At 33.8% G+C, this 23706-nt stretch overlaps 1 protein-coding gene and 1 long non-coding RNA gene across 9 annotated transcripts in view; one reads left to right on the top strand and one right to left on the bottom strand.

Moving 5' to 3' along the window:
- The window catches only part of NOVA1 (NOVA alternative splicing regulator 1), a 151553-nt gene extending 136041 nt beyond the window's left edge, over positions 1–15512 (bottom strand). For 2 of the 6 annotated variants that reach the window (XM_036999375.2, XM_036999377.2), the window contains exons 1-2: positions 7540–7647; positions 5636–5715 (exon numbers count right to left, since the gene is read on the bottom strand). Coding sequence is in view for 4 of the 6 variants with exons in the window: in XM_073211419.1 (XP_073067520.1) it covers positions 12627–12770; positions 14499–14634 (280 nt within the window). In the remaining 2 variants the exon portion in view is untranslated. Of the gene's footprint in view, positions 1–5635; positions 5716–7539; positions 7648–12626; positions 12771–13783; positions 14191–14498 lie in introns of those variants that run through there. The other 4 variants (XM_073211419.1, XM_073211418.1, XM_036999372.2 and 1 more) reach the window with 4 other exon arrangements.
- A 204-nt stretch (positions 15513–15716) lies between these two features.
- Positions 15717–23706, top strand: part of LOC140843101 (uncharacterized) — a 500637-nt gene continuing 492647 nt past the window's right edge. For all 3 annotated transcript variants that reach the window (XR_012120577.1, XR_012120579.1, XR_012120578.1), the window contains exons 1-2: positions 15717–15907; positions 23584–23703. This is a non-coding gene — a long non-coding RNA (uncharacterized lncRNA). The remainder of the gene's footprint in view (positions 15908–23583; positions 23704–23706) is intronic.

Raw genomic sequence — 23706 nt, 5'->3', positions numbered from 1 at the left:
TTACAAAGTAAGAGATCTGTCAGCATTCTAAGCCCATCAACATGAGACTATATAATAAAAGTGGCAGCCTTCCACTCTAAAATTACTAATCTTAGTAATATAGTACGTTAAACATGCCATTTGAGATATATGCCAACCTAAACTGCCACATATGGCATATCTAGCTTATTATCACAGTTTGTGTTTTCATATCCGGAGTCATTCTAGTTTTTAAACAAAATGTCAAATATACCAGTGTAGCTAAAAACTGTGATAAAGCTTTGAGAGGAAACATACCTTTTCTTAAACAGAACAGGTACACACTTCAGAAAAATAAATGTAAAATACTACTACAAAGAAAACGTAGCTGGAAATTTTTGTGAGAAGATAGATGCAAATACAAAATAGAGTATCATTTTAAAGGCAGAATTCATAAAGGATGTTATAAATATTTGAAACAATTCACGAACTCAAAATTTCTTCAAGATTTTGTCCAAATTTCTTCAAAATTTTTCTATAAGACAATTGTACTGGCTTTGCAAAAAATGTATTTACTTTTAAGTTGTCTTACATATATTATTTATCCCCTTAAAAGCAGGAATATCATGCCATGATATGCATATCAATTTGAAGGCATTGAAACTTGGCTTATACTTCCTTTTTATATTGAATTCAACCTTGAGTATACAACTGGTATTATTGAATTATAAATAGCACTTAAATAAAGATTACACAGTGAATATTTTTATTTCAAATCCCCATCTGTTGCTTAATGTCACTTCAGCTGTTCAATGTTTTAATGTTTCTCTATACAACTAGCCAATAATTTCACAAATCAGTATGAAATGCTAGATAGATTTTTAATCTTTTCTAAATAGAAAAACAGTGCCATATTTTTCATTTTTTAAATTCATGACTTCAATAGCATATAAGACTGATTCTTATAAAATATTTTTCAATTATAGAGAATCATTCTGAATCAATATCAACTGAAAATCCAAACAAAACAATTACTCAACTGACAATCAAAAGTAAGAGTCAATTATCATTTTCATTGACATATACATACCAACATCTCTATCATATACCAAAACTTAAGTATTTGAACAGCATCAAATTCACATATAAAAAATTGTATGCCTTGTGCAACTAATTTTCATCAAATTAAAAAAATGTATCTGTGCACATGCCAAGAGCTAAACTTACATATTCACACAACTTAATGAGAAAAATTTTATCATATACACGATTCTAAACAGCTATGAATCAAAATCAAATTAGTAAAAGAAACCATTCAAGTCACTAACTTTAAATGTACCTGCACAGACAACGGGATATGTGAAAGTGAACAAAAGTCAAAAACAGACTTCTATCTCCAGAACCTTCCTGAATACATCAAAACATTCTTCACTGTTACCTGTCTTTCATTAGGTCCACACTTTTTCTTCTACATTCAGCACATAATCGCTTAATAAAGGGCAGATGTCATACGTTTTAACATTTCTGTATTCCTAGTTGCCTCACCTTTCTCTTACGTCATTTCCTTTCTAAACAAATTAGTCTTCTCTTTAATCCTACCTATATTGCCTAAGCAGAAAGTCAGACTCCTCAGTCTACTACTCAACTCTAGGGCAATCCCAGTATCATTCTTTATACCTATACAAATAGGTACATATATTCTAATTACAAATCCACTGTCAGTCATTTTATAAACACACAGGACGTATTTTTTTCTTTAAAAATGATTCTTGCTAATAAATGTCTACAAGATGAATATTTTTCAAATTTTTCTTTTTCATACATAATACATTTTCTATTACCTATACAAATATCTATAGCTATCTACCCTCTCCCCCTTCACCCACAGCAATATCCACTTTTTATCCTGGTAATACCAAACTACTTTTGGAACCCTGAATATGTCAGGAATTTTTCCTATCTCCATGGCCATATACTCTGTCTTTTGCTTCAAATGACTTCCCACTCATCTACTAAGCAAATTAAAATTCAACCCCCGAAACCTTGTGAGCAACTCTTTGAAGTCTTCTTTGCAGTCTACCCACTTATCTCAAGATTCCACCACTGACAGAGGTAGTTTAAACTTCTAGACATACTTCTTCATTATACATTATCAAACTTTATTATAACCAGCTATTCATCTTTGCTGTTTCTTATTGCTTCTTTGCTTGAGAATAAGATCTTCAGAGCATTATATTCCTATCTAACCCCCAAGGGAATGTATAAATAAATGTCCATCAAAATATTAAAATCTGACCATGGGATAGGGAAGGGCAGGGGAAGGAGACAGATAAAGAAACTCTTAAGACAGTTATTTTAACGCAATATTCTCCACCAGCTTTTAAATAGAATTTATAAAAAATTTAGGAGAATAAGCATGAGACTACATAGATTTATCTATTAAATCTTAGATGTTTCATTGGTTCATCATAGCAAAATACAATGCATTAATAATAGAAGAACAATACTAGTATTTCATGCATTTCTCTAAATTTTAATTATTTAAAAGTATTAAGGCTTTGAAACAGCCCAAATTCAGTAACTTTCCAAAAATTTTAATTTTAAATTAACACATATTAACACTTTGATATTCAAATAGCCAAACCCAAAGTGAATAAATTCCACTCTACTACATAGTTGACATATATTTTTCCTTCATAAATAATAAAATTAAGAAGTCCAATTCTAAAGGTCATTATGTATTTACATACGTTAACATCTCCACCATAGGTGTGAAATAAGATACTAAAATATGTTAAAAATAAAATTTATTAATCAATTTTTAATAATGTGACTTTTATTTAGTGGTTAGTAATCACTGATTTTCAAGGTATCTCAAGAAAAGTCATCAACAGGCTGTTCCTTATTGCACAAGTTGCCATATGGCAGTTAAGTAAATTACAATCTATACAGCTATAAAATCTTATAATGTGGATATTTTAACTACTTTCACTAATAAATAAATATTAATTAAGCTCATGTTGCTTGTCAGAATGTTTTAAAAGTGATCTTCACTTTGGAGATGACTTTGAAGTACTCTCCATAATTTGGCTTTCAGTTTTCTTCACACAGGGCAGCATATTAAGTAGAAAGTGAAATTCCCTTATCACATTCCACATTTCTTCCTTAACACATGACCCATATTTGTCCTGACACTTCTATGGCTTTTGTTAGAATTTTTGAATTCATTAGTTAACTTATCCAAAACACATATTTTACACACATACACACACAATCACCATCATCATCATCATCAAAGTAATTTAGAAATATAATGAAAAAGTAAAGATGGATTGCCATCATCAAAATAATTTAGAAATACAATGAAAAATTAAGGATGGATTGCCATCTCTATCCACCTCACTGAGCACTTCACAGAAGCCTCCAGGTGGTCATTCATTCATTCATACATATATTCATTTAAATTTCAAATGCCAACTATGTTTAAAGTATTGAGTTTTATGATGAAAATAGAATAATATAGAGAAATAGGCATGAAAGAGGACATAAATACCTTCACACCAATAGAGCCTGATTCAATTATTTAATTGATGTAAGTAGACTATCACAAAAGATTTTGTGAAGGAAGAACATCTTTAAAATCACATAAAGTACTTTTATAATTGTTAGAAACTAGTCCTTAAGCTTATCTATAATGCAAACAACAGAATTCTAATTAACTGAAAAGTAGACCAGTTTAATGAAATGGATAGATGAAAAACAGAAAATAGTGACATTTTTAAATTAATAATAATATTAATAGTATATCTTCATTTTTACCTAGATTGCCTGACAATTAGTGTCATGCTTATTTTTAATCATATTTTGTCCTTTTAAAATCATTAAGGATAACCAAATATGCAATATTTAAGGAAATTTTTTTACATGTCATAAAAATATGGAAAATACATATGTATCCTTGAAAACAGAATTTAACTTATAAAGTTTACACATTTCTTTTTATCAAGGTCAATACTGTTGAACCAAAAAAAAAAAAGGTAACAAAGCTGCAGATATCAAATCACCCTGAAAATATAGCCATATTCAAAGAGTATAGTTATGGAAAAACAGTAAAGAACCAGGTTATATTCTAGACAATATATCTATCCTATCTTTTTTTTTTTAATGTGTGGTAATGATAAAAAGAACCTGTCTTTGGCCCTTCAGTGTAGCAAATCAACAACAACAGAAAATTACCATTAAATAACTACTGTGTTTTCAACATAGTTTAAAAAAACAGGGGACACATTCACTTTAAAACTAGGAGAGAGAAGTGAAGACTTATTTCTCAGAGAGTCATATCCAAAAAGGGAGGGGGGAAAAATAGAGCAAAACAGAAGAAAATGAAGTACCCATTAAAATTGCACCACGAATTGAGAAAACATATTTAAAAGTTACAGGACAACTGTTGGCATACACTTAATTTCTTTGTATCTTGTTTAGTCCAACTGCTAAGTGAAGATTCTGAAAGAGATCACATCTAAGCTCTATTCCTTTTATCTAGTTACACAATTCCATGATTTTTCCCATCCCTTTAAATGGAAAACCTCTTTGCTTCCCCAAAGTGTTCTCATTAAGTCTTTTACAGAGGTGCTATATAAAAAACATAAAACAAAACTTCAGGAGAGAGTAACTATTAAAGCACAACTCTTTAAAGTAAAACACGTCTTTTTTCTTTTTACAAAGAAAAGATGCTCTGTAGTAATTCTAAGTCATGATCATCAAAGAGCTGCCTACATCTGGGCTTGTAGGAGGCATCTGATAAATACACATGATAACTAACAAGAGAAAAGCTTCCAGACTGACATCAAATTAAGGAGTGAGAGTAGGCATTTTTTAAAAGTACTTCCACAACTTTCTTAAAAAAACATAAATTAATCTTAGAAAAATAAAAACAGGAATGCTATACAAAGAGTAATTAAGACTAAGTATGTGTGTGAACACTCTCCAGGTAAGAGCTCAATTACTTCCAATACTAACTCCTTTAAAAACACATATTTTAAGAATGAATAGAACCAAAATAGAAAAGCCTCAAGTCTTCTAAAATATTTAGTAGCATAAAACAAAAACATGTATTGCATTCCCTATTATACTGTTAATGAAATGCATTACCCCAGTCCTTCTATTCTGCCCTACCTCCAAATTACTAGATCTTAAAATAGTCACTATCCAATCTAATTCCTAGAGCAGCAATTAACAATTAAAATGAAGACAACTTTCTTCTTTAAGAACTATTTTTTAAAAAATTGAATCAACTGAGAGTCAGAATTTGTTATATCCTAGAGGGGATGCAGGGTTTGAAGTCTTAATTAATAAGTTCATTCTGTGAAAATGTATCCTTCGAGAGAATTATGGGGCCTTCAACATACAACTGTTCTCAAAAATATTTAAAACAGAAAGAAGTTATTCCTCAAAACTTCAAAAAGCATGCTCTTTTTCACAGAAAATAAGAAACACTAGTCTAAAATTTAAAAATTACTGAGTTCAGAATAAAATTCATTGGAAATTACAAATATACTGAACATCAGTAAGACATAAAACAGGTCTCGAAATAAGAATCTTAATTATCAATTATTAAATAAGATTAGTTTAAGAATGGTAAAAAATTATTTTTATCTTCTAGACCAGATAATCTTACCTGAATCATTTTGCTGTTAAAAAACTCAAGATACTGATTTCACTTTTCATCTGGTCCTGTCAACGATGCTATGACAGGCCCTGCAGGAAGCAGCAAAAGATCAATGATGGAGTGCACATATGTATTTTCATGATCATATTTTGTTGTGGAGAAGAATATCTAAACAGTGGCTTAATATTTAGGGAAGACTGAAAATACCTCAAAAAGTCTGTCAGTATACATAATACTTTTTTTTACTTTGTAATCTTAAATGTTTATTCAATATCTTCTTTATCAAAAATTTTTAAATGATGGCAAAGTATGTACATGAAATTTTAAAGGTTCATTTTTATATTGATGAGAACTGATAAGAAAATAATAGTCTACAATGTCAAAATTTTAAAATTTAATTGGAAAATGAATTATACTTAAAAGTGTGGAAATGATTCTCTTGATTTCTAAGGATAGTTATTTTAGTCTTATTTCCCATAATTACTATAATTACCAATAAATTACCACTATTCATAATTTAATTAAAATAAAATTTAAAAGACTTTTCTTACAAACAGTAACTTCAGAATCAAATAGTTACTGGAAATATGGAAATGCTGGTAAAAATTCGTTCAAAAAAAGAATATATATAGGTTATAAAAAATCTGTGCAAACTAAAAAACCTAATTATTTTTAGATAACTGATGTTATATTCAATGGAGACCAAAAAATTAAAATTAATAAAACTAACAGAAAAGTAAAAACTATAAGTGTTTCACAGAGACTCCAAATGACATTTGAAAATTTCAAATTATTTTTAAATAGTATAGCAGCTTGCCAGATCTAATTTAAGGACATTTTTACTTTATGAACTCTTCCATTCAAGGGCCATTTAATAAACAGGACTGTGATGAGACACCTACATTAATTTCCAACTGCTAAGTGAAGATTCTGAACGAGATCACATCTAATCTCTATTCCTTTTATCTAGTTACACAATTTCATGATTTTTCCCATCCCTTTAAATGGAAAACAAACACAATTACATTTAGAACACACAGGAAACTTCTATATATGTCATGGAAGCATACTGTAAGTTAGTATCTTGAAAAGATTAAGAATTTTAAACAAAAGAAATAAATGACAGTAATTTTTTAAGATGTTTTATTTAATCAAATTTCAATTTACTTTTAATAAAATGTGGTAAGAATGATTTCAGTAGCACTTCTAATATAAAACATCCTAAAAAGTATTTTTAACATACTATACTCATCTTGTTTGTTGGAGCACTGCAGAACACTCAGCAAAGTTTGCTTGCCAAAAGCCTCTAACATGCTAGAAAAACATAACTTAATTTTACATGGGTTATTTCTCCTATAAAAATAAACAAATGTTACACTCAGATAATACTTTAAGAAAGAACAACAATGTACTTCTCTACTTATTTCTGCTCACTCTCGATTTGCAAAAGTATTTGCAGTATAGGGAAGTTTAAATACTTCTGACTTAGGTTTATTTTCTTTTTATTTCTATACTTGAGCCCCCATCTCCTATTTATGTGGATGCTATCAGATTCATGTAAATCATTTTAGCTTCAAATATTTCCATTTAAAATAATGAAAAACTGATGCCATTATCTTTAAGGAATAGGATGAAGAAAATGAAATTTCAGCAACCCACGCATCAGGGATTATTGAAAAGTACTGCTTCATTTCTTGTGTGTTGCGTTTATACCATGACACTTCAGTCTCTGAGGGTCAGGTTAATTAAGCTCCACGGCAGCTGCAGTGCAATGTGAGACACACACTGCTGCAGTTCCCACCAGTCCATTCCAATTACCTGCAGTATTCCAGCACTGGACAAGTGACAACCAACCTTTTCTCTCTAGTCACTTGCTCCCACTGGTCTACTGATAAATGTTAGAACAAACTAACCTCTTTTTGGAAAAGACTGCAAAGCTGAATGCACCTGCTGCAGGCTGCAATGATGAGTCCCAGAGAGATGTTTGTCAGTCAGATCTCTGCAGATGTTGTTTAACTTTATGCTAAAGCTGTATCCAAAGATGGAAATGAGATGGCAATCAAGCACAAATCTCCCACCCTTGTCCCCCCAATTTTATTTTGAAAAGCTGCCCTTGCTCATAAAAGTTTTGCTTAAAAACAGCTCCACTAAACTGGAAACAGCTAAGACTAAATAAACTCTGTGGTTAAAAACTGTGTTGATTAGACGCTTGAATTTTAGTTTTAGTAACTGTGTTCAATAAATGTTATTTATGTCATTTAAGAGCTTAAAAAATTAATTCTCTTAAGCTAGAGCAAAACACCATAAAAGAACTATAAAATGGACAAGTTTTTGATTGGTGGTTTGTTGCTCAGGTTTTTAGTGATACCACATATTCCTTAGAGTCCCCAAGACACAGATCGTTTTTCCTCTTGGTATATTACACAAACCATCTTCAATACACAAACATTGAACTATTTCACCAATTGTGTTCACTGTTTCTAAACTATTCCTGAAATCCCTTAGGATTGATATTTGCAAGTTAATGTTGTTAGACATACTGTATTTCCTTACAATGTCACAAATTTAAATGAGATATTTTTCCAAAATCCAGAAGGCTTCAAGTAGCAAATTTTAAAGTGACATTGTGCTATATAATTCATGAAAGCACTGACACTGTAAATTAGTGATGTTCCATAACTTACTAAATCAATGACAGAAGATATAACATCAGAATTAAATTAAAAAGAATCAAAATGAATACCTAAGATTTTTAATGCTAATTAAATCTTCCTAAAAAAATCCCATGCCACAAAACACTCATTTACATAAATGCAAAAATTGTATCTTTCAGAAATAAATCTTAATATAGATTGTGTTATGCCAGTAACAATCCTTCATATGTTAAGATTTCTTACTGCTTAAAATGAGAAATGAAGTATTAAAAACACAGCAAATTAAGAGAAAGGTAGTAACATCCATCTGAGGATACAGAAAGACAAAATATAAAGTAACTCACAACAATAGGTAGCATGAAAAATCCAAGTATTACAACTTTAAGATTTAAATAAAAACACATTACATGTCAGCAACTCTTTGATCATACTAAAATCAGAGATGTTACACAGTTTAAAACTGGAAAATATACTATTTATTTTCTACTTGTTACAATTCTATTTATATATTAATTTTGCCTTAAAATATATACCAATCTAGGAGGTTTGCATAAGATCAAAGAAAGTACAGACTGCAACTTTTAGAAGCTGTAACAAAAGTATTCACAATTTACTACCAATATTATAAAATATAATCTTCCTTGAACAATGTAAACAAAAGAAGTGATCTATTTTAAACTTTAATTTCAATCCCTCTGATTTCAAAATTATCATTCTTACACAATCCCAATCCTTAGTGAAGGAAAATTCCTTCACTAAAAGAAAAAATCACTTACATCTTGCCTTTTTGTGATTTTAAAAATTTACCATAAATGTTTGTGATTTTTATAAAAAGCATCACCCAAGTTGGACAGTGATAAAATAATTCTAGGAATAAGTTCAAATTTTAACTTAAGGGCCATAAATGGAAATAATTTACATTAAATGTGATCCAGTTTACAACCACAAAACGTGAAACAGTGTAAAATACACACAAATATATGCCAAGATTATAGGGTAGGATTCCTGTTTGATTGATATAATGAACATCCCTAGTGTCATATAATGGAATAAAAATAGGTACACTATGAAGTGTTCTAAAATCTAAGGCAGACATGAAAATACTTAAACTTATGTTATCTTTTACTATTCCCAACCCTTCACATATTCAATAAATTTTTCCAATTACCTATCCGAACCATTTATTAAGTAATTTTAACACATAAACTCAATCTACATGTTAACAAAAACTGAACATATCTTCAAATGCCAAATAAGACAAAAACACTATCACCATTCTGAAAATGCATACAGTAATATATTCCCTAAAATAAGAAAGGTGTTTATAGTATAAGGCAACAACTTTAGGTAACTTAATTATAAAAAGAATATATAAATAAATTAAATTAGGTTTCTTTAATCGAGTAAGGAAAAAGATATATTCATAAACCCCAAGTAGTAAGTATTCTATAAGATTTAGGTTTTTTATAATAGACAATGAATTACACAGCACAGCGACAAGTAAAATAAACCTACTTGTAGATTTTTTTCTGATTACAGTAATTGAAAAATACACTTTACAATCCTCATTAATTTCCCCAAATTATTTTAATATATGACATGCTGAAACACAATGCAATATACAGTTCTATGGCTTCTAAATTCATACCAATTAAAGTGTAAAAAATGTTTTCTTCATTTCAACAGTGAATATTCATATACTACTCAGAAAGGCAAGGTCTCTTAAGACATTTTAAAGATCTAGCCTGAGTAAGAAAAAAAAAAGAAAACAAATATGATAAATATGCACAGATTATATTGGCTATAATACAAGCAATGCATATCATTTGAGTTGAAATTTATTAAAATATCCCCAAAGAGTGTGTGTATTCTGTATTATACGTCCTGAAGAAAGTTTTTTCAAATACACCAGTATTTTAACTAAACCTTCCAAACACAATTACATTCTGTTTTAAACAAGTAATCTGAGAAAATCCATTAGGTTACACTTTTCCCCAAATATACCCTTACCAAATGAGAAACAGAAAAATGCTACATGAAATAAGCATTAGGAACATTCATTCTAACAGAATATTAGAGTCATAAATACATATATAGAAAAGACAAAAACGGGCTTCCGAATTATTACATAATCCTACAAGGAAGCCCTTGTAACTCAGCAATATAAATCGCAGCATTGTAATTTAGTTCATATTAGATGAGAAGGTAAGTATCCCTTAAGTATATCTGGAAGAAGTTGCAAGTAGCTCAAAGGCTGTTATGTTGAAAAATACCAGGACCTTAGATAATTCCACAGGCTTGTGGTCCAGTGTGAACAGAAAGACTATTAAAATTAAAGTCTATCAGAAGAAGAGATGTATGTGTCCAGACAGGTAATAACCTGGTTAAAATCATATTTAAATACAAAGTGTTCAGAATTATTAAAGCTTTTTAGAAATTAAAGGCTTTATTTTATCCTTAAAATTGATTTCATAGAGTGTGATTGGTTTCCACCTGTTACAGGCAGAGTATAAGCCTTCTTTTATCCAGACATCCCAAATAACATTTGATCAGGTTACGTCACTACACACACACAAAATTATGTTCAACGCATTCCAGTTCTCCATTTTTTCCAACAGATATTCTTGCTCTATATGAATAACATGCCTCACAACTGTAAATAAAAGTTTCAATGTAATAAGAAAAAATGCATAACTAAGTGGACAAAAAACAAAAGATCTAATTCTCAGTGCACCCTTTCCAACCCACTGAAAATAAACTTCTTTCAAATGAAAAGGCATTTAATTTACTATTTGGAATATCCTTGATAAACATCAATTTTCTGTAACATCTCAGCACATCTGATATCACCTCATGTATAATGCAGAAAAAGCGATTTCATTTTCATCTATTGACAGTGAATTTAATTTACCATTGCAGCTCTTTTCCCAGAACTATCATGTTATTAATTCTGCAATCAAGCTCTTTTGAACGCCTTTATTTGTACTAAGGGTTTTCACAATTCCACATTGATTTTTTTCATCATAATACACCTTTTAAACTTACAAATGTGAATATGTTAGCAAACTTTCTTAATGCACAAGGAAAGTTTCAAGGAAAAGGAAAGCCATCTACAAAACTACACCCACAGGAAACAAACTTTCGAAGGACTTCCTATCTCATAGTTTTTGTTTTAGTTTAATAAATTTAATGTTTACCAAATACACTACATCTAATTTATATTACTAAATAATAGTTTGAACCATTCTAAAAAATTCTTATCCAGCATAGTGGTCCATTTTCTACAACTAAGCGATTGGCTATGAAAAAGAAATCCTCTGTTAAAGAACTCTTACTGAATTAAATCATTGAAAGCAAATCAGCTTTTCTTTTCCACCAGGAAAAAAAAAAAGGCAGTAACGGTTCCCTCAACACTGAATAAATAATTTTTTATGGCCATAAAGACAAAATAACCCCCCCACACACCAAAATAGCAGAAGCTACACCTCCATAAAAGCAAGTCAGCTAATATTTTATCTTGGAGATACACTATTGAATTATGGAGATGTTCCAATTAAACTTAAGATTTGAGTAGCAAAATGATTACAAAAAAAAAGGGAAACATGTAGAACCGTATAACACTTGAAATAAAGAAAAGCACACCTTACAGTACAAAAAAAAATTAAACCACCTAGGAAACTTGCCATTTTCCAGTGGGTTATAGTACCACACAAACTGTTAACATATTTTAATCAAAGACAGCTCTTGAGTAACACAAATTTTGAAGAATTATTTTACTTCTTTTATAATATTTCCTTGTCACAATTACATTAAAAATATAGTATTTTAAAAATCTGAAGAGGCAGTACTTATCCTCCTTACTTCACTCCAGGGCCAACAAACAAAGCAATGAAGCAGAAAGAGGTACATAATGGATTTAGAAGTAAATGGTCCATTCTTTAAGAAACCTTCCTACTCCCTCTTCTGAATTCACTCTAGACTAATTGTCATTACAATGATGTCTGAAAACTTCAGAAGGACCCTGTTTTCCTGATGCCAGCTGTTGAGGTTTCTATCTTTAAATTTTAAGAGTTTTTTCCTAATTAGAAAGAAGTATTTAGAAATACTCAAAAGATTCATCGCGAAATGAGTCTAAATCACAGACACAGAGTATCAATTAGAGAAACAGGACATCATCAACAGTGGAAATATTCTTAAAATTTTTCCACAAATGCTTTAATACAGCAAATATATAAATAAATAAAGTCTACACTACTGAGAATTTATTTCAATACAGCACACAACACACACAGATCTCTTTCTCTCCTTAGGGATTTATCAAACAGTCTCTTCACCATTGCACCTACCTGGGTAAAAATCTTTGGACTTAGACAGCTTGATGGTGGCTCCAGTTTCTTTTTGCAACTGAACAATTGTCTGTCCTCCCTTCCCAATTATAGATCCAGCAGCATAACTAGGTATGAGAACCTTTAGAAAATACTGGCCGTCTTCTGAAAAATGCAAAGAAATGTACTTCATTAACGTGGTAATTTTAAACTTTGTAACCCCTCTCCACCCTCAAGAGAGAAAAAAAAGCAATTAAAACATTGGGCATACAGCTGCAGGAAATAAAGGGTTAAGTATTTTTAAGGAACAAAAAAAGCCAACTTTAAAGTAAATATGTTCAAAATGTTTCCCGTTTTGTAGGATATACACTTTCAAACTTGGAAGTAAAATCTAAACATGTTTTATTATTTTGCAGCACTGTAGAAACTAATGACAAAATTCCAGTTGTTATTCCAAACATGGAAGTCTTCCAATTCTATCTGTGGTTACTATGGAAAAATGAAGTGAACTGACCCTTTAACAAAACTTGAGAAATGTATATGATGACAAACCTACATTTAACATATTGCAAAATAAATAAAAGACTGTAAATGGAGAAGAGCTGTATTTGTCTGACATTAGCAAACACAGAAGGAATACAATCAGCCATTGCCTATATTCTACTTAAAGTATGCAAAACAACCACCCTCCAACCAAAAAATCCACCCAAACTGTAGGGTGTATTCCAAGCCTTCAGTCCTGCCAGGAAATAACTGAAAGTGATGTGGACTGGCAAATCTAACTAATTCTGGTGTATTTTTTAGCACTTCTTACTCAACCATGATCTCGGTTAAGCTGATTAATTAAAGGACCTTAAGAAGAATTCAGCCAATACTAAAAAGCTTAGGAGTCATTTATATCAAATACACTTAAAAGTGACCAGTAATGTTCCTTCTCCAAAACAACCACAATTTTTAAACTAGAGGGGGTGGATGACCCAAGAAAGAGTGAAATGAAATGTCTTAGAAAATAAAGCCAACTCCATAAACTTTAATTTCCGACAAACTGATCACGTCTCGAATAGGAAACATCACGATAAATCCAGCTTCCTTATGTGAATGAACGTTCCAAATTATGCGGGTGTGCCATTCAAAAGACCCCCATCCGTCTCTAATGTACATGCTGTAGATAAATTCACCTCTGCCTCGATGCATTGGGTGCATTGTTAAGATGACTCCAGTGCAAATGAAGAAGCGATACCGGTCCCGTTGTAACTCATCTTCCCAGGAAGCGCAGGATGTTAAACTAACAAGTCACAGTACCAGACACCCCCACCCTCGTTGCACACCTCTGAAGACAAATCAATGAGATATTTGCACCGACAATGTAAGTGCGGTAAGAGCATGCACTCATCAAGATTTTGCATACTACTTGTGGCCCAAAGCAAGGGCATGGAGAGGGAAAAAACTCTCCGGTGCCCCAATCATTTGCTATCCGCTACCCAAGTGCCATTTATTTATTTATTTTATCAGACTGTTAAATGCAGCGCGCATCTTCGGGCGGACATCACCTCGCTCGGGGTCATCCTCCTCCTCCTTCACTGACCCCCTTGCCCAGGTCTAGGATATTCAAATGGTCAGCCTGTCGACCGATTAAATGGAAAGATAGGTCTATTCCGAAAAACCGGTCGCCATTTTGATGAATGATAAACACAGAAATGGAAATGTGTCGGGGACGGCGAGGTGCCGGGCAGGTGCAGGGGAGGGGGCGCGGGGCAGGGGCGCTGGAGCCGCCGGGTTCCGGCTGGAGGTGTCCGGGCCGCGGGAGGGAGAGGGAGGGCGGGCGGCGGGAGGGAGGGAGGCAGGGCGGGCGGCGGGGGATGGGGCCAGCGGGGAGGTGGAAGCGATACCCACCGCCCGTATTGGTCCTCTTGGTGCTGCCGGCTTCAGGGGGGGCTTCCAACGGCCTTTTCCGAGAGTCCGGCGGGTCCAGGTCTATGGGAACCCCAGTGTGGGTCCCGTTCTGCTGGATGGGAGCTGCCGCCATCATGTTTGCAGTTCCTGCCGCCGCTACGGGGAGAAGGTTCTCCCTTTTGTTTTGGCTTTTAATATTCTTTTTTTTTTTTTTTTTTTTGCTTTTGGGGTTTCTTAAGTTGTTGGTGGTTTTTTTTTTTTTTTAATAGGATCAATAGAAATTTCTTTAGGAAAGAAAAGCAGTGTTGCTGGTTTGTTCTCACTGGGGAGGGGGCAGGGCTGAGGAGCAGCTGCAGTGCAGTGTCGGAAAGGAGACAGGGGAATGGAGGGGGTGTGAGAGACGGAGGGTGAAAGAAGGAGAAGAAAGGAGAGGGGAGCGAGAAGGGAGAGGGGCGCGTGAATGAGCGGGAGGCGGGGAGCGGAGAGGCCGAGGAGGGGAGTGGAGGAAGGACTGAATGAGCAGGAGGAGGGGAAGGAGCTGGATGCGGAGAGCGGCGCGCGGCAGAGGAGGGCAGGAGCCCGAGGAGCGCCGGGTCCCGCGCCGCGCTAGCGCTGCGCTCGCTCCCGCTGCTGATGCTGCCGCCGCCGCCGCTGCCCGAGCGGGTCTGCCGTCGCCTGGGCTGCTCGGCGCAGCTGCGGCTGCCGCCCGGTCTCGCTCATTATTTCTCCCGCTTGTAGGGGGGAGGGGGGCTGGCGGGAGGGATGGGGACGGCGCGAGGGGAGGGTAGAGAGGGGTTGGGTTCGTAGACTCCCACACACTTCGCGCTCCGGTCCCTGCCTCTCAGCAGCGCCGCCGCTGCCGCCGCCGCCGCCTCCCAGCGCCGAGGCTTCTGCCTGCGGGGGCGCATGGGGAGGAGGGCCGGGGGGTGTGGGGAGGCGTGTGAGTGTGTATGCGCGTGCGTGTGCGCGCGGGGACTGAGTGCGTGCGCGGGGCCGCGCGCCGGCGGCGGCGGCGGGGCCGGGGGCCGGGGCGCTGCTGTGGGGAGAGGGAGGGTGAAAGGTCGCGGGTCCCCGGCAACACGACTCAGGCAAACGTTAGCTGCGTGTCGCAGAAACCAAGGGGTCCAAGAAACGCGCTAGGTTGGAAGGCGGGAAGCAAAGATTACTGACAACCGTGTCAGCCAATAAAACGGAAATGTGAGAAAAGCTCCTCAGGCCCCTTCCCAATCAGGAAACTGGGGTATAAGGGGGTAAAGGGGCTGGATGGGATCTCGGTCCAGCCGGACTCTAGCGGCGACAATTCTGGCTAGTTTGAAAAGGGCATTCGAGTGACCGTTGACAACGGGTGGTTGACAGCGTCAAGGCTGAGGGGAGAACCCGAACTGTATGCGTCTAGGACTTCTAGCTAGGTACATTAGTTTTTATTTTTTTAAGTTAGGTAAAAGGCTAGTTAGAATCTCGTCGGCGGTTTTCTACGAGGTGATTTCATCAAGAGTATTAATCGCACTGTGTAACATCGTTAGGTAACTTACAGGCTCTCTCGCTGCGTTTTAAGTCCTTTCGGGAATAAGCCAGGATATAAATAAATAAAGCTAGGTATGGGTCTTCCTTTCACGAGGCAGACTAAAGATAGGCAACAGCTGAGTTTGTACGCAAAACTAAATATTGAACGAAATATGAATACAGGAATAAAATTCATTGCAGTGTGCACAGTTTATGATTGTACAGCTATTGGATATATAACGATCGTGAACCTCAATCCAACAACACTACAGGAAAAAAAAACTAATGTAGCTGAAATAGACTGAAAGTCTGAAAAGATTCAGTTTACAGATGAATAAACTGACTCACTAATGTGCTAGGAAGCAGTGATAAAGCGGGAAAGTATAGGCTTTAGGAGTCCGAAATCTTGGTTTCAGTTCTTCGCAGAGATTTTCTAAAAGTGTGTCTTGGACAAATTCTATAACATGTTGCTATTGGTTAAGTGCTTACCAAGCAATCTACTTCACATTTGATGTTCTTTACATGCAGTATATCATGTTATTACTGTCCCCATATTATGAGACAGTTTAGCTTTACAGATACCCAAAGTCAGGCAGGTATAAACATTGTAGCAATAATTCAAACTCAGGTCTTCCTGATTCCAAAGTCTGTCCTTTTAAATACTGCAGTACCCTAGAGCTTCAGGTTCCCTCCCACTTCTCCCACTTAAAACAGTTACTGCAACTCTACCTCCCACAATTCTTATGAGTCAAATGAGATAATGTATATGGCAATGTATTTTAAGATTTAAAAACATATAAAAGTATTCAATAGATTTATAGAACAAAGATGCTCCTTCTTCCCTGTTTTACACTACAGCACTTCAACCTGAAAGATGGCTTTAGTAGTAAGCTAGCATAAGAGAGAACCTCACTGTAATTCTCTGGTATTCTAACCAATACCAGCACATCTGAGGCAATAACCAAAGAGAATAAAATAAAATGTAATTTCTGTTAGAGACAGGAATGGAAAAGAATACCAACCCTCCTTATAGCATTTTTTATTAGAAGGAGCATCTAGAAGATATTGGGATTTCTGCTGTTTTTTTAAGTAATGAAAGATAGATGACAGTCTGCCAAACAGGGAAGAGAATAATATTTAGTTCGGGAATAAAAGTTATCTGGAGTATGAAAAGCATGTTTGCTTCAAATCAGGGAAGAAGATATGCTGCAAGCTGAAAGAGAGGGAAAGAAGGTAAGTTAGTGCCTATCGGTAAAGGTCTGTGAACCGAAGTCCAGAATTTTGATCTGATATATGGTGTAATAAGAAAGCACGATACAGCCTTCATGACCAAATTAAATAGCATCTATACATGAATTGGATTAAAAATGAAGGGGTGGGCTGTGTGAGAAAAAGTCAGCGTTTGAACTAAGGATGTGGTAGTCCAGATAGAAAAAGGCTGATGCCAGACATTGTGCAATCAAAGTGTTCTGTTAAATGTATGAAAAATATGTAAGCAGGTTTTTAAGTGAAATATTAGAAAAGGGCAGAGTTATGGCTACATTGTTTTGAAACAGTTAAAGATGAGGGGCAAAAATAATTCAAAGACAAAGATTGCTCAAAGCTTAATTATATTAAAGCTTGAGCAAAGTATTCAGTAGAATGTAGTTTTAAATTTGGTGAAAGACTGATTTAGAATTGTATGATGTTAGCAAATTTCTAAAAATAAAATATGTCTAAAGGAGTTCAGAAAATATTTGTCATTGCCATATGTAAGTTAAATTGAAAATGAGATATCTAAGTTAAATTGCATTGTAGACATAAGCTTACTGAGAGTCATGACACTGTATTCTTATTTATTTGACCCTTTTCTTATTTCCTTCTTCAGACTTAGTATTTAAATACTACCCACCACTCCTCTATGGGGCCTAGAAACAGAAAACATGATTTTTATTGTGAATAGTATGCTTACTAATAACCTAGCTATGATATGCCAGGAATTACTATCCTAAGACCTAGTCAGACATCTGAGGATCAACTATGAGCTGATTTAGTCAACAAAGATTATCAGATAATACAGTATAATTAGGCCTCCATTCTCTAGTATATTTTGTTGTTTTTTTAAAAAATTATATTTCTCCATTTCACCTTGCATATAGCTCTACCATTCTGATTAAACAGATGTAAACATTTTACCTCTTCTGCATTTTTTACCAGCTAATAAAACTAAAATAAAAGCAGCTCCCAGTTTGTTAATATGTAGTATGGTATACCTCTAGTGCTACAAATAAAATGTTTGAATGAACTTCTCAAAAAATGTTAGAAGCATTTGAACTTTTAATTCTCTGAAAGAAATATTTTATTTTTTAATTAACCAAGCAATTGACATTGCAAATTTAATAATAGTTTCTAACACCTTAAGACGTAAGAGAACTTGTGTACTTTTTCTTACTAATTAGTTGATGTACGTAAGCAACTATGATAGAAAATGATATTACTCTGAAGAACAAAATTCCCAGTCTTTATGACTTTCAGTGGGGGTCTTTTCCTTCCTAAATTTTAGTCTGAGTAACAGGGATGTAAGTTAATCTAATTTCAGTAAAAATGATTGATTACTAGAGAAAGCCCAGATAGTTGATATCCACAAGTATTCCTAAGCCCATTTTTTTTGTCTCCATGCTCCTACTTTTCCTACAATCGGTCCTGTTACTAAAGAACATAAATACTCCCTCTACTTGAATGTCTCTTCAGCCTATGCTTTGGGAAAATATTTTCTGAGCTTGTGTTCTAGTGGAATCAGATCCCAAGTTAAGGATTTGAGTGCAAGTATTTTATTTTGGATTTCAGGAAACAGTAGGGACTTGGGAAGTGAGACAGGGAATGGAAGGAAGGCAATGAAGGACGAATTACCAAGCAAGTTATGGCTGTAAGCAAACAGAGCTTAATGTCCCTGGGATTCCTGGGAAACCATTTAAACAGTAGCCTCAGAATTATACCACTCAAAATGTGAGAAAAGTAAGTATATACCAATTCCCTTCAGACGTTGGCAGAGACATATTCCTAGAGTGCATTAGTTCAGTGCACACTGGTCAGTCAAATGCCAGCACTGCATCTTTTTCTAAGGACTTTCTCTGGTGCCTGGAGACTGTTCTGCCTTACACAGGCTGGAAATGTTGGGGAATTAACACCCCCACTGTGGAACATCCCCCACCATTATGGAAAATCAGGCCAGTGTGCTCTGAAATGGTAGGGCAAGGAAATATGGCTGGGGCACTAACAGTTTGTTACAAGTACCAATATAAGCTTAGGAAAAAGGAAAATGAGAAACCTATCTGTTGCTGCAAGGTGTTGTTGGAAAGATCAAATAAACAGGAAAAAATTTGGAAAGCTTAAAGTACACAAAGAATATAAAAAAAATAAAAGCTAAGGTTTTATAATTTTCACAATCCAAATATTGTTAATACCCATTGATTGTAAAAAGACTGAATAATTTGGATTTTTTCCTATGTTGAAAAACCCATTTTTAGTTTTTTAAGATTTAAGACATGAAGAATCAACACATGTATTCTGATTATTTTTTCATTCAATGCAGCACACAGAAAATAAGCACAAATATATACCAAAAGAGTCTATCACTTAATTTCACATCTCTGATCTTATATAACAAGTCCCATAGAAAGACATTTTGATGAGAAATGATGTATTGAACTTTATCTTCTCAAAAATTCATACAGCTTTTATGATTATGTTTAATCATGTGAACTCACTGTTCGCAAAACAGTCTATGAAAACTCACATTAACTTATATATAGACATAAATGTGTTATTAGCCTTATTCCAAAAAGTTCCCAAACCTTAATAATCCAGATGATAATATGTCATCTTAATAAACAAAAAGATATGTTAATATTAGAAAGAATCCTGAATTCTTTGGATTTGGATATATTTCCTTAGTTTCTAATATATCAGTTTTTCCTATCATTTTTGTAAATATTATGAAATCCATCTTTCAGCACTTCAATATAGTAAATCTGAACTAACACTTTACACAGTAAAATAAAAAGAACCTTCTGATAATTGATACATAGCTATATAAAAGATTAGCATTAGGGGAAGTGTATAGAGGAATTTTTATATTTGCAACTCTTTAAGTCTAAAATTATTTCAAAATAAAAAGTTAAAAATAAAAGTTGGACTGCTGATCTGGTTCTGACCCTTCCACCTCTACAAATATGTGACCTAAAGTAACTCATTTACTTTGAGTTTGTTTCCTCATCTACAAAGTGGGAGAGTTAGTAGATGCTCTGTATGTCTCTAAAAACAAATTTTCTATATTATTTTGTTCACTACCATTCAGAAAATCTTACAAAGAATATTTTCAGAATCAAAGTACACATTGTGTGCCTTCGTGTGTATTTTTAAATCAGTTTATATACACATTGGAAATGTACTTACACACAATGTAAATACTAAGGAAAACAATTTTGATATTTAAAGGAATATATTTAATATATGTAGATATTTTTCATTTTAAAACCAGTAATTCATTAATATCTATAGCTGAAAATGTTTCATTGGAACCACAGTTCAAAATGTGACAGTTTCATCTTTTAAGCCATTTGGATATGACAAATTGCTGGAGTAAAAAGAATAAATGATAAAGATGTTAGGAAGTAGACTAAAGTAGACTAAAGAAGCAATCATAAACTAGTATTTGTATGTTAGATGAACACATGTTGAAATCACTTTGTTGTATCTATAAAATATATTCAACTATACATACTTTATTCTAATCATGATTAGAGCAATCGTGAGTCTTCATTTGCCCAAGATAGTCCTGGCTTATGCCAAATGTCCCAGAGCAATTATCAATACATTCAAAATTTTCCCAATTTGAACAATAAATTGTATGGTTACCGTAATAATACTCAAGAGCTTTGAATTTTTGTTTTAATCTGCCAATTATAAACCATAGTTTTTTCTGTTCATCAGATTCCTCTATATGGCAATTTCCCCAAGTGTAATAGTAGAAATGTTTATTATAGTTCACTGTTATATTACATTGTGATGTAGTAAATTCGTACATCTCCACATCCTCTATTCTCCATGATGTTTTATTCCCTATTTGCAGCCTTCTTAGCTAGTGCTAAGTCTAGAGATCAAGAACAGAGGTAGAAAGTAGTAGAATAGAATTTTCAAATGTACTTTTTCACATTTTAACATGGAAACAATCATTTTGATAGGATGATTCTTTATTAGGAAGTACTGCATGTAGCAAGATGAAGTGAACTGAAGAAATAATAAATGAGACATTATAAATATAATGAAATACAACTTTAGAAGATAAATCTGTTGGACCCACAGATGGTTTCAGGGAATTGCTTACACTATGGGTTATTCAGATTTCCTATTAGTTTACTTCCTACTGTTCAAAAAAGCCATAGTCCTTGACTTCCAGACAAGCTTTTAATGTCTCTGGTCAAGGCTTCTTTCTATGGAGTTTGCTATTTCCACTGTTTATTATAGGTCAAATAATAAGTTCTGTATATCTTATAATAATGCTACTTATTTTATAAGTACAAGAAAAAATTGACATCCTTGTATATTAAAAAAAATTGCATTACCATACTCATCCCTAGATTCTGCATTATTTATTTTTTTTGTTTTCTGTGTAAGCTTTCTATGGCAGATCAAAAGTGTCTAATTTACATCATGTAATTCTAAATTATTTTACCCATGTGTCATTTCATATAATTGAGAGTATATAGAGCTTACTTTTTAAAACCCACATTTTACATACAGGTGTTTATGTGCATGTGGTGTAGAAAGAAGGTTGTGTGTGTGTGTATGCAAGAGAGATAGAGACACAAGAAGACACTGGCTGTAGCAGTTCTACCTAATGTCTATCAGAGGGGCAGAAAAATTAGAAAATGCATAATTTGCCTTTCTTCTCAAGGTAAAATATTTGTGGGCTTTAAATTATTTTTATTTATCTCCTTATTATGGAAAAGTTAATGTATTCAAAAGGAGATAAAAAAGTATAATGAATCCTATGTACTGTACACCCACCTTCAAAACTAAAAACTCATGGCCAGTCTTGTTTCATTTATAATCTCTGGATAACTTTGAAAATTATTATAACATTTTTATTCTAAAAATATTATACATTTTAAAAAAATATCCAAAATACCACTGTTACATGGAAAATAATTGACAATTCCTTAATTTTGTCAAATACCTAGTTTGTGTTTAAATTTATTCAGTGATCTTATAAAGTTTTTTTTACATTTTCAAATCTTTACCCAAATAAATACATTGCAGCTGGTACATATGTCCCTTAATCTCTTTTAATCTGTATCAGTCAGGTTATAACCAGACAAGCAGACCAGTAGGATATATATTTCAAATGCTTATTTATATAAATATATAGTGATAGTGATATTAAGGGAATTGACTTACAAAACTGTGGCCTCTGGGTAAGCAGCTAAAAGTCCATAGATAGGCAGTTAGGAAGGAAAGATACAGGGAGAAAAGAGAGCAACTGCAGCCGTAACTGTGATTGAAGTCTCTGATTTTCAGAGATACTTAGTTGTTTTGATAACTACCATCTGATTAAGTCAGGCCCACCTAGGATAATCTTCCTTTTGATTAACTCAAAATTGAAACCTTAATTACATCTCCAAATTATCTTCATAGCAGGAACTAGACTATTGTTTATTGAATAACTAAGAGAAGTTTTGTGTATATGCTACAAAATGGCTCCTGCCTCCCTTCTGTCCTCCAATTCTCACAAGAAAGTATCTCTTGTAGACCACCCTGACTAGAAACATACTACACAAGGAATTATGAGAAATGTAGTTCAACCTAGCTAATTTGACATATCACAAAGCCATCACAGCCCACCCCTTGTCAAGTTGGCATTCATACACATCTCCTTAAGCCACATTTAACCACAAAATAATAGCAAACTTATACTTCTAACATAACATATGACATGAAAGAATGAACTATTACATGTAAAACTAAAAACATGTTACTCTTTTCCCAAGGAGAGGTAACAGAATCTTTAGGTGATGTTCATGTTCTCTTGTGATATTCAGTAAATTAGATACTGAAATACAAAGTTAATTGTTACTAACACATCTTATGTTACATGATAAGAGGATGTGAGGTAATAAAAACAAAATACTGAATTAATGCACATACAAACATATCAAAATACTCATAATGATTGTAAGTCTTTAGTTATGAAAATGATCACACAGTTGTAGCTGTATTTCTTTCACCCTTCTACTACTTCCACTGCTTTTTCCATATTCCCTTTGCCCTCAACAAAGACTTTAACTGGTTGAAGTTTTTTATCAAATGGCATGATCAAAATGTTAGGATTTCAGATAGAAATCCTATCTAAATTGGGTTGTAGTTTTCCACTGACTTTAATTAAAAGATGAGAATACAAACAGATGCCCTAAGGGATCTCCTGTATTTCAGACATAATCCTCTTCACCCTCATTGTATAATAGTACCTTTATTCTCCTTGATAACCAGTACCAATCACCTCAACTAGCACAGTTAACTCCTTTCTATTCCTACTGATTCACAGGGTAAGGAGCCCAAAGTGGTCAGATGGCAACCTTAATTACAAGTTCAATGGAATTTTTATTGTATCCAGTCACAGATGCATTCCTTGCTTTGGATTAAGACCTTTGGACCATGGTCAATGGTA

This window comes from Manis javanica, chromosome 8, assembly GCF_040802235.1.
Source record: "Manis javanica isolate MJ-LG chromosome 8, MJ_LKY, whole genome shotgun sequence".
Lineage (NCBI taxonomy): Eukaryota > Metazoa > Chordata > Mammalia > Pholidota > Manidae > Manis > Manis javanica.
This window is presented reverse-complemented; position numbering and strand designations above follow the sequence as displayed.